At 35.7% G+C, this 12,323-nt stretch overlaps 1 protein-coding gene across 1 annotated transcript; it reads right to left on the reverse strand.

The window, feature by feature from the left end:
* Window positions 1-447: 447 nt before the first annotated feature.
* Window positions 448-11,623, reverse strand: fam167ab (family with sequence similarity 167 member Ab). The gene is made up of 3 exons (XM_007256625.4): window positions 11,513-11,623; window positions 5,584-6,282; window positions 448-2,570 (listed from the first exon to the last, which is right to left on the reverse strand). The coding sequence occupies exons 2-3, from the start codon at window positions 5,944-5,946 to the stop codon at window positions 2,307-2,309; spliced, it is 627 nt and encodes a 208-aa protein (XP_007256687.3). The 5' UTR covers window positions 5,947-6,282; window positions 11,513-11,623; the 3' UTR covers window positions 448-2,306.
* Between the last annotated feature and the right edge of the window lie 700 nt (window positions 11,624-12,323).

Consider the following 12,323-nt stretch of genomic DNA (forward strand, 5'->3'; position numbering starts at 1 on the left):
TTTAGATTATTTCAAGTAGGAGCACAAAAATAAAAACCCAATTACTCTGATTTAAACAAACAAAGACTTCTCAAATGCATATAATAAGCACAAAGTCTTTCTTTGATTGTTTTCTTTTTGACAAATTGCTTCTAGACAACGCAGAGCGCAATTTGAGGTTCACATACAGGACAAAATAGTATCCATTATTTCAAATTGTTTTATAGACATAATGAGTTTTGTGTTTATATACTCAACATAATGAGTTGAGTGTATTCAAGATTTAGGACATATGGACTGTAAAACATAGCAATTACACTGTACAATGAGACTGTATGATACTTATTAATTTTCTACTAAAACACAACACAAAAAAAACATAAAATAGAGTTGAACAGAGTTGTTGGCAAATACCTAAATATGGTGTGTGTGTGCAATGCATATAAACTAAAATTATAACACAAACAATACTATAACAGAAGGTTTATTGTAGATACAAAATATTCTAGAATGAAACGTTCATGTTTCGACTGCAAAGCAATACACCATTACATTGCCAAGCTTTCAATATCAAACATAGAGTACTGTGCAATGACCTCAACCTTCATTTGCTTAATAGTTTGCCAATTTCTTGCTATTGAATGTTTAATAAAATTATTTATTTATTGTCAGGATATATTAAATATGAGATAACCCACTTTCTAATAAAAGAAAGTCAATGGAAAATGGATAAAAAAACAGGAGTTTCCTAAATTAAAGATTGAATGGTACAGAGAACACAGGACTTCAAACAAACAACAGAGACTTCCAGAACCGTTCCCATCAGATAAACAACAATTAAAGCATTCACCTTTGAGAAAGAGGAGAGAATCAAGTTCCACTCTCACTTCAGATCTAAAAACATTTAAAAGTGCACATTTATATCCATCCCTCTACTGGGAGAAAACAGTCAACACTGTGGGTCTAAAAGGATGTGGAGATGATTAAGAAACTCTTCTTAGGAAAAGAGAAAAAAAAAAGAACATTTGAAACTGTTGGGACAGAAAATTTTGACACTACCAAAGTATAAATGAAAAAGCAACAAAATTAATACAATGGAAGTTGTACTAAAGTGGACAGTGAAAGTAATAAACATTGAAACATCTAACATTATATTTAGCTGCAGAGGCTTCTTTGTAATGTTCTGTTAAATATGTGCCCGTCTGATGACCCCTGGAAGATATTGGAATGTAGTGCTTAATTAGAATATAGTTAAAGAAATGGGCTAGGCTCTATTTGTGGTCCTCCTTTTGTTAGATGCAGGATTGCCAGTATTCCAGTATTATTTCACTTCCTTTTATTTCTCCAGATGAAACTTATTATAAATAAGGTAGAATTTGTAAATGAAAGTTGGTATCTGATATTTGAACAGTGCTGTATTACCAGCTGGATAATTTTACTGAACTGAAAAACAGACGTGTTTTTCTATTGTGCCCTCTCTGTGTCACTTCTGCTCTGACAGGAAACTATACATGACAAGTTTCCTTGATTCTACCAAATTGAAAACCTCTGGAATATAATCAGGAGGAAGATGGATGATCACAAGCCAACAAACCAAACTGAACTGCTTGAATTTTTGCACCAGGAGTGGCATAAAGTTATCCAAAAGCAGTGTGCAGGACTGGTGGAGGAGAACACGCCAATATGCATGAAAACTGTAATTAAAAAGCAGGGTTATTCCATCAAATATTGATTTCTGAATTCTTAAAATTGAATAAAAACGAACTTGTTTTCTTTGCATTATTTGAGCTCTGCATTTTTTTTGTATGAAAGCTGTATGCATATAATTATATACAAAACTGGAAAATTGAAGCATACTTTTACTGCTTTTACAATGACAAAACAAGGATGTACTGTTCAAGTATGCATTATATTTATTACCCTTCAGAATCACTTCAGCAAAAAAATAAGGCTTCGAGTGTGCAGTAAAAATAAACATGCTGACATCTCAGCACTAGCAGCTGCTGTCCCTCAGGTGTAGGACTATATTAAAAAGTCAATCATCTATTTAGACATGAGTTCATTTGAGTTGTTCCAGTCATGAGAACAAATGATTGGAACAGGGGGCACATAAGTAAACATACTACCAGAAAGCTGCAACCAGCCAATTTCCCATAATTCCTAATATTTAAAAATATATACAAAAATAGAGTATTATTGGAGAATAGACAATATTTTCATAGTTGTACAATAAAATTTTCAACCATTTTCACATTCAGCATGTAATCATGATTTGAACATGAAGGAGATGTATCACCATGTAGAAGATAACCTTGTTTACAGTCAGGCTAGCAAAGGGAAAAGCGTCTAGAGTTGATGTTCATCTTAGTGACTCCGATCAGACGGAGCGGTGCTGAGAGACCAAACCCTGGAGTGACAGGACCGTCACACAGAAGATCAGAGAGCTCATCCTGCTCCTCCAGGCCAAAGGTAGCGTCGTTGAGCATCCGCCGGTGCACCTGGCACGTCTGCTCGATCTTCAGCTTGTTGATGTCGCCTCGCAGACGCATGAGCTGGCGTGCCAGCTGCTGATCCTGCAGACGTATCTCCTCCTGTATATAAAAAAACAGTGATTGAAAAGTTATTTTTACATCAACTTAATTATGTACGATTTGCACTTACTTAAGCATCAGTTCAAATGATTGCTTGTACTTTTATACAAATACATTTCCAAAATAAACATATTTTTATTTCTTTTTTTTGTGATCAATTCTTTATTGAAAGCATACAGGTAATCCTAATGTACAATTTGTAAAATTTTTTTTTTTTTCTTTTCAAAAAAGGAAATAAAAATAAAACCCATACACAAACTTTATATTATTTTTTCATATATTTTTGGGGGGTTTATAAAGTACTTTTCACAAAAAAGAAAGCCGTTCATTTTCACTATACTTTTTTTCTCAGATAATCAATTTAAATATCCTGAGCCTAAATTCCATGTTGACCATTAATTTTTAATTTGTATATTCACTGATTAGCCATAACAGTTAAACCACTGCAGGGGGTCAAGAGGATGCACAACTAATAAAGTGGTAGCACAACTAATATGAATGTGCTGCCAACATCATGGTACCAGACAACCAGAACACTATCAGTATCTATGAGGCTAATTAAACATTCACTATGTCACATACATGCAAGCGGTTCTTTTCGAACTATTATAGAGTCTGGATGCACCATAAAAATGCAAAAAAATAAAAATTAAGCATTGTTATCATCTGAATTACAGTGGTATTGCCAAATCTTTGCTTTTTTTTTTGTTTACCACATTTTTCACACAATAAGGCTCACTTAAAATCATTTAATTTTTCCCAAAAAAGGTATAAGCTGGTGAGCATTATGTATAAATTTTACCAGTCAGGTTGTAAAGACTAGTAAAGCCACTCAGTGAAGTTTCTCCAGCAGTATTAGCATTAGCCACAAACTGCGCTAAGCACTAGCTCTTTTACTGGTCAGGTAAGTATTATCGGACTGTAGCCTGCTGCTAACCCCAGCTAGCACTGCTGTAGCAGCATTGGCATTACCCGCTAACCGTGCTAAACACTAATGCTTCAGCTTTAGTGAAAATCTGGAAATCTAAGCTTACTGTAAATGAATGGAAGCGCTTAACTCACCCAAATAAACAGGTTTTAGGTTAGAAATCTGTGTAGATTTACATTCTGTGTTCATCTGACTAGTCTGAAATGTTTTTTCTTGCAAATTACAGTTTTGTTTACTTAGCTTAGTTAATCTTTTCCACCCGAGACACAGCGAGACGTGCTGAATTAAAAGGAAATCATGGAGCCACACCTGTGCCTTCCTAGAGTCGCATAAAATGTGCATTATAATCCGGTGCATCTTATGTATGAAAATAGACCAGAAAGAAGATGTTTAATGAAAGTGCTTCTTATAATCCGATGTGCCTTATAATGTGAAAAATATGGTACGTTTTAACACATTTATTGTATTTCATAAAAGGATGATGGTTATGTTACTGATTTGAGCTAATTTTTTGTAAGTTTTATTAATTTTAACGTAATAAAGTTATACCAGGGTGTCTAGTCTCTCTGTAAATTATAAACGTGTATATCAGCATCAACACTGACAGATATATACATGTGTAATATTGGATATCTGCATCGGCCAAGAATTCTCACATTGGTGCATCCCTACTTATTTGAACTAAATTCTGTCCCTAATTCCCTCCTGGGGATCTTATCTTCATACCAAACACTGTTTCTTACAGAAGAACAGAGATAGAGAGCCCCCCCCCCCCCCCCAATCATCATAAATGATGGAACATCGTTATTTTCATGCATGGTTTTCTTCTGGTAAATGTTTGTGGACACACACTGGGCACAGCTGAGGAAAAATGGGTCCATTTTCATAGATGTTGAAAGGCGCCTCATTGTATGCTTGAACTATAACACCCTGTGCGTGCCTCCACAGCTCTGGCCTCATGGCTGAGCGGAGTCACACACTCAACTAGCAGAAGGGGAGAGATGGACCAGGCTGATCATCACTTCCACTCACTTTAATCTCAATATAAACTCTATGTACTAATGGAACCTTGGACGCTTGCCCCATTGTTCCATTTTAATTAGCTGCATAATAGGAGAAGTGTCCTTTCTCTCTCCTGCAGAAAACACAACTAAATTACAACTTTATTGAACAAAAAACACCTGTAGCAATAGTGATCCTCTGATGGGATAAACTGCATCAGTATAAGCACCAATACTGACCTTACTAAGCAACTGTATACAAACTAGGCATGAATTTGATGCTGTTTATAATCATTATGATACTGTGACATTGTATTTAAAGTCAAATTTGTCAGTTATGCATGTTATTTAATTCTTAATTATTTGTATGATGTGACGTGTATTACACCCATGTGTCAACTTACATACAGAAACACGATTTTAAGCAATTTCACACAGTTTAATTATTATTTAGAAATATAAAAAACAGTAACAGTATATAAAATGTTGTGCTTTTAATGCTGGAATGCTGGTCAGTACAAACTACAGCACAACAGCCTAAACCAACATATATAGCTTTTAAGGCCAGATTTGGTCAGGGAGTTATTTTATTAGGGGTATGTATTGGGGTTAGATGGTAAAAGCAAGTACTGACAATTATTTAAAACAATTTGTATCATCATAAATACTATTAAAATCTGTATGGAATCTTGAGAATTTAACTCAGAATTGAAAATTGTACCAATTTGAAAAGATGTGCCTGAAAATATTTTCAGGCCTTTTACGTATGCATGTGAGCTTTGCATGTGCTGCAAACCTAAATTTACTAACATGTCATACTATACGAGCAGAAAACACATATTCTGTCACCGGGCTGTATTTAAAAAGTGTTTAAAAATCTATCATGTCTAGACACCTTATCATATCAAATACATTTTTTTATTTTGTGTATCGTTGCTTGTCTAATTTATAATAATAAATATAATGAGCTATTTCTTCTTCATTAAGATTAATGCAGTGTATCTAATTTATATAAACACTTGGAACTGAATGACCTAGAAAATGAATGGGTTTAATCATACTCGTGCCCTCAGGTTTCTCTTACCAGTTCTTTCCTGAGCCAGATGAGAGCCTCATCAATATTTCCGAAGCCTTTCAGGTTTCTTGAGGTCAGACTGCTCTCTTGTATGAAGTCAGAAGCTTGGCCGTTTTGTTTGGGCATTTCTGTGTCTTCCTGTTCAGCAGCCTGACCCGGCTCAGGGGACGCTGGTTCAGACGGTTCTTTGGCATTCTGACTCTCCACTTGGGCCTTCCACTCTAGATAGGATGGCCTTCTGGTTTCTAGCCTCAGCTTGTCAGCCAAGGCCTTTAGGGTTCTCAAGTGGTCATCCGTGGCAACCTCCAGGTTGTCATAGTCCACACGACTGATGTCCTCCACATTAATCTGCGGTATTGTGTCAGTGTCCATGGCTTGTCGAACACAAACAGGCAGGAGTAGTTAAAAATAAACAGGAGATCAATGGAAATGCTAATGCAGTCCTCCTATTGCTTTGGCTGGTCAGTAAGACTGATTTGTTTCTTTGGAGCTGAAGGGGGTTGCATGCAGGCCCTGCTGAGCTTAAAGCTGATACAATAGAGCTGACTCAATGTTTGCTGTCATTCTATCTGTGCTGCAGTTTCATCTTCTTATGGTCAACATTCAAACAGAGACGCCCCCATCTTGTGACAGATTTTCTGCAGGTCAAACCATATTTTGTTGCTGTTTCTTTGGCATCAAGAGAGGAAAGAAGCAAGTTGGGAAATCCTGTGAAGAAAAGAAGCACATAAGACAAGTAAAATCACTAATAATTGCCCACAAAATTACATAGAGTTTAGGGGTAATAATCAGAATACTATGCATCTTTTTGGCCCCTCAGAACATGAACAGAAAATGACTTCTTTGACTGTTTTTCATATTTATTTATTCATTAGACTTCAGACTACACAGAAATTACTTAATTACTCTTCACTTTTTATTTCCTAACATGTATTTGTCCGCCCTGGCGTGGAAAGCTGAACAACATGGTGGAAAATATTAATGAAATAAAACATTTGATGAAAACAAGGTTGACCTAGAGTTGCAGACATGTTGTATTTATCATAGTGACTTTATCCTGTTTCAAAGATAAATTATGATTAAAATTTTAATTACCATGAAATTTTACCATGACAGTGCAGACAGTCTGGGCTTTAACTGAGCTAAATATGAAAATGATATTTAATTGTTTTAAGTAAAATTAACACTAAAATTTGCTGAACATGCAGAAAATGTGTTCAGTCACACCATATCGCCAAGATTTTTTAACAACGTTTTTTAAATCACTTTTAAAAAATCACTTAACTCGACAATACTACTACACTATTAAGTACAGAACATTATGTACAGTATAAAGTGGGATCACTGGTCTGGTGAGGTGTACACTGCGCTTTCTGTCTACACCTCATGTCACGCTCTGTATCCTCCTAAGCTGGCAGTCACCATAGCAACTGAAACAGCCAATGAGTCAGCAGTTGCGGGTTACATTAAGCAGTGGCTATGAGGCCTGTAAAGAAAGCGACAGATCAATGGCAGCACAGTCTGCTTCTGATAAATCTCAGGGGAGACAGAGCTAACGCAGAAAAGATACTCACATGATCTTCATATCCTGTGTGTTGTCATAATATTACCACATTCAGCAGCCAGCAGGACTCTTAACTGGTCAGACTGAGATCAAACATAAACACTGTGTCTTCAGACTGAGGCAATTTCTTAGATTAATCTCTCTCGTCCTATTAGTCCCGTCTCTGTTTCACTCAGAATGTTAGGGGGCACCACTCCCATCACATCACATCACATCATCTCTTAGAAAGATTCTTGTCCATAAGAGGAGAGGGTCTTACTGAATGTCAAGCCCTAATATTTACAGTCCCAATACCCTGCATACCATCCAATAATGGCTAATAAGATACATATTGTTGCTGCCATGCCTAAAACCTTTTTTAAAAAATGCCAGATACTCCTTCGTCCAAGTGAACATATCACAAAGAGGTTTGAAGTTATAAAAGGTCTGTAGTCTTTTTATTTTGCTTTGTTTTGTCTTTAGTTTGTAGTCTTTCTGTTTCTTTAATGGAAGACCAGTTCTAGAGGGACTGGGGGGCATTGCCCGCCCATACTTTGTCATTGCACACACGCGCAATGCAAGCATCAGCTTTTGGAAAATTATCTCTGAACCAATTTCAGTCATATACAACCGTCATACTGCTTCAGATTTCCCAGCTCCCCCCAAGTAAAGCAGGTTAGAACAAGAGTGGTTTAAGAGCGAAGACCCCACAGGACCACCACAGACCAGCTATTATTTGGGTGGTGGGTCATTCTCAGTACTGTGGTGACACCACATGTTGGTGATTTGTTAGTCTGTTGGTGTGTGTTTCGGTGGTACAAGTGACATTTTCACAATACACCATATGTATCGCAATCTTTTGGCACACAAACAAAAGTCCTCAGTAGAGACAGATTTTATTCATAGCACAGTGAATTTTATCCAGTTTTTCATGCATATTATCCAAATAGTGTTGGACAATATGGACAAAATTTATTTATCACAAAATATTTCTTAATTTCGGTCGATAAAACATACTTCTGATATCGATATGAATAGTATAGCCATCAGCAGTGTCAGATTGTGCTATTCTGCTATTCAAAACTTTTTCATGCCTAGTACAGTGATTTTTATTTATTTTTGTTGCAAAGCATCCAATTAAACAGGATTTATTATACTCTCTGTAACGAAATGTACAGCTGAGTGATGATATTCTTGATATTCATATTAAAGCATATTGTTGATAAGATAAGAAAATTTATCACAATGTTATAAAATAATAATATATTGCCCACCTCTATATCCTGCTCTATTACACAGGGCTAATTACACTCTCTGTAATAAAAGCTACAGTTTGGCTAGTGTTCTTTAAGCACTGATGATATTCACAATATGCTTAAAAATGGATATTGTAATGTAATTGTCGATAAGATAAGAAGTTTTTTCATGATACAGAAAAATATCATCATATTGCCCATCTCTAGACCAGACGATGTTGCTAAAGTCTCCTTGTATGTTTAATGACATGTATGTGTGCCTATGTAATAATAATTTAACAATCTTGCATGAACATTTTCCAGCCTCTCTGTAGCGCTTACAATTAAACCATCTGTTTTTGTTATTTTCGTCTTTCAGGTTGGTTAATGTTAATGACCTCTGTTCCAATTGGCTGGGAGAAATCGAATAATGACAGCTTTGAACTTCAAGGCATTAAACCCCCAAGAATATTGTAACAACTGATAAATAAGCCTGAACATTATACAAAGGGATTAAACATAAGAAAGGACTATTACTATTCTGAATTTTTCAGAATAACCATAAACCATCAGCTAGACGATTGAAACTTGGACACACCAGGACAGTGACCTCAAATACTAGATGTGGTAGAATGGATAAAGCAGGTTAACGTTATGCAGCAGGAATGGCTTTTCCAAAATTCTGCCCTCAAATATTTGGACTGTGTCAAAAAGTAAAGTCCATGCCACAAAAAAATTCCAGTTCCAAAACAAGAAAAAAGGGGAACTCTCCAGCCTAAATGACCTAGATGTGTCTGGTCAAGGAGCAGCTTGTTATGGGACACTTAACTAAATCTAGGCATAATGCATGGTAATGAATCCATTACAAAATATCTGCCAATGCGCAGGACATGTACTGGGGAGTAAAACGTATTTACATACTACATAAAACCAACTATAGAAGGTTGTTTCCAAGCTACTGACTGTGATAATGTTTCCTACATAATGTGTACCTATATGTGTTTAGTGTCTGTATCTCCTGACCACTCCTGTAAACAAATATTTTACTAAACATGAGTATAAGAACAAGCTCAATACAACAGTTTTCCTTCTTTCTTCACCATATACCTTAAATCTGAAATAACATACACTTTCAAGGACATAGATCATAAGCGAGATACTGTAGTCTACAGTAGTGTGAACTGTTTACAGATGCCAGAGTTAAATTAACCCCTATCATTGTCACCAGAGCTGACTTATAGGAACTCATAGTGATTTCTTTTTTCCTTGTTGAACAGAAAGAGCATGTAGCTGGCTGCATTAATATTTTATCAAGAGCACAAACGTTCTTAGCTAGACAGAATGTATAATTACAAACATAGGAGACCAGACACAGTCCCAGATTTTGACATAAGCAGCAGCTACACAATATAACTATAAACATAACACTGATCCACACATTGATTCCTTCAGTTTTAGTTCAAACCTCCAGCAGAAAAAATAAATACCTTGTAAAATAACAGTTCATGCTGCTTGTTAAACAAATATGTCCCCCACATGTAGATGCAGTAATATGAATACAAATGTTCTGTAACAGTTCTTTGTGTGGAATAGGCCTACTGTTCCTAATACGTTCCAAATACGTCTTCGCTGAAGTTAAGTTTAAAAGTTTAAGCTGGATGTCTGATCCACAATTAAAACTGGCTTCATTTTCAAGGGTGTCTCATTCCACGTCCAGATTTCATCACGGTCACTAAGCCTGCCAAGGTGTAAGTGCTCAATCCTCCCTTATTATAGCCAGCCTGTGGCCCAGTGAAATGCCAAGATGTGACCCAACCACTCAGCACTTTCACACTGTTTTCCATTTAGGTCATCAATACCAAGGGTTTGGTTGGTTTAGTTGGGGTTAGGAGCCCTTAAATACAACAGCGTCCATAATAAAAAATCCTATTACTGTTGATTGGTGATATAAAAAAGTTCTAGAAGCATTTCTTTTTTGTGTGTGTGTATCACTGTTGGCTCATTAAAAACTTTTTTTTTGTCAGTATTGTATAGCTTTCTCAATCTTTTGAACCATGTAGCTACTCTGAAAACTTTGCAAATAATCTGGATGGATAGACCCAAACAAACTTTCTAAAAGTATCTAAAAAACACTTAACATTAACTTTTATTAAAAGTAAAAAAAAAAAAATCATTTTTATCTTCTCCTGTAAAGTTACCATTTTGGACACGTAGGTTTTCATCAGACAGTGATGACATGCGATCAGTATATAATTATGTTATTGCTATGATTATGTTATCTTCATAACTGTTTAGATAATGAATTACAATGTTATTATAAGTAAACAGTATCAATTAACTTGATTCAATTACTTTCAGTACTAAACTATCTGAAAAAAGATTTAAAAGTTGGTTACATAGTGTGATAAGCAAGCAAACTATCAAACAAATTTTCAGCATTATCTCTTAATATTTTATTCTACCTTACTATATTTTTGTTTAATGTGGGGAAGGCAGCTATCAAAGCAATTCATTGATGTATCCTAGATGACTACATGTCTGAGCAATAAACCTTGGTCGATTTGAGTTGATTTGAAATAGAGAGTACATTTCTGAAAATATATACTAACGCTACTATTGTACTTCATCCTACTGCCTTAAATGGCTATATTGTAATTTGATATATTGCAATATAGTAGGATATATTGCGATATATTTTCATTTTTTGGGAGGGATTTAAACACAACAAAAATCTGGCACCAGTCTTTTCATGTAAACTATAGGAGCCAAGGCCATCTTTGTGGGATGTCTTGAAAGTATGATCTTTCCATAAGTAAAAAAAAAAAAGTCCCTAAAAGTCACCTAAAGTTGATGTTGGGTTTAATGGTAATTGGGTGAGGTTTTGAGAATTTATACAGTATCGTAAAATGTAATATCACAATACACAAGCGTATTGATATTTTTTACACCCCTAGAGAACATGGCACAGATTGTATACTATATGTTATAACTCTTGTAGACACCTCCTCATACAGTAACAACATCTATACTCTTTACTAAAGTCTTAGAATAGATACTGTAGATGTTGGAAAATTACAGTGAGGATTTGATTGCATTCAGGATAACAAGATCATTAGTGAGGCTACACACACACAAACACGCATGCTGCAGATACACTTACCGGCTCCTGTGGACGGAGGAAGAGGGGGATGAAGAGAGCAAGGAGTTTCCACCCGCGTGTGAGAGTGAGTGTGTGTGAACAGGAGTGAGATTGGCTGCTCCTCTCCTTTTGGTTTTGAATGAGGAGGCCATCGGAGGAGGAGCAGACGGAGCCGCGTCACGAGGCGGTTGCCCTGGGATACCGTAAAGAATCTGATCAAATGTGTGGAGTTTGCGGCCAGAACTACAGACACACACACACACACACACACACCAACTTTATTACTGCAATAACAAAATACAGCAGAAACGTATAAAATATGGATGGCATATTATGAAGCCCATCCAGTCAACTTCAAATAATAGTTTAAATACTAATAAAAAGATTTTACACAAATATACTTTCATCAAAATAGGTATAAACAGTAAAATAAATGAAAAAAAGATTTTTTAAGACACTGGACATATCCTTTGTTACTACTGATATATTTTTGTTTTTATTTAAGTATTGTAACCTGTTATTCTTAAAGGAGGTAAAAAGAAACACATACACACACACATAAACGCACGCACGCGCACAAACTCACGCCCCTGGGACATTCAAGACTAAATACACTTGTCTTTGGTTCAGAGACATTTACATTGTTTTTGATGTTGTTCTGACCCCTAGTGGCGGCTGTCAGTAGCACAGCACCGTGTCTAATTTAACCCAGTTCAGGTCAGCAGTACTGTACGTCGACTAACAGAAAAAAATAATCTAATAAAATTATAGTTCAAGTGTATTCATTTATTAGTTAATTTGTTTTTAAATTTAAGTAATCTGTTTTACCTTC

Source organism: Astyanax mexicanus, chromosome 1 (genome assembly GCF_023375975.1).
Source record: "Astyanax mexicanus isolate ESR-SI-001 chromosome 1, AstMex3_surface, whole genome shotgun sequence".
In the NCBI taxonomy this organism is placed as follows: domain Eukaryota; kingdom Metazoa; phylum Chordata; class Actinopteri; order Characiformes; family Acestrorhamphidae; genus Astyanax; species Astyanax mexicanus.

Excerpts from the sequence above, each read along its gene's own strand:
- fam167ab (XM_007256625.4), bottom strand. The coding sequence starts at position 5,946 with ATGGACACTGACACAATACCGCAGATTAATGTGGAGGACATCAGTCGT. Across the intron at positions 2,571-5,583 it reads TCTGGCTCAGGAAAGAACTG|GAGGAGATACGTCTGCAGGA; the intron begins GTAAGAGAAACC and ends TTTTATATACAG.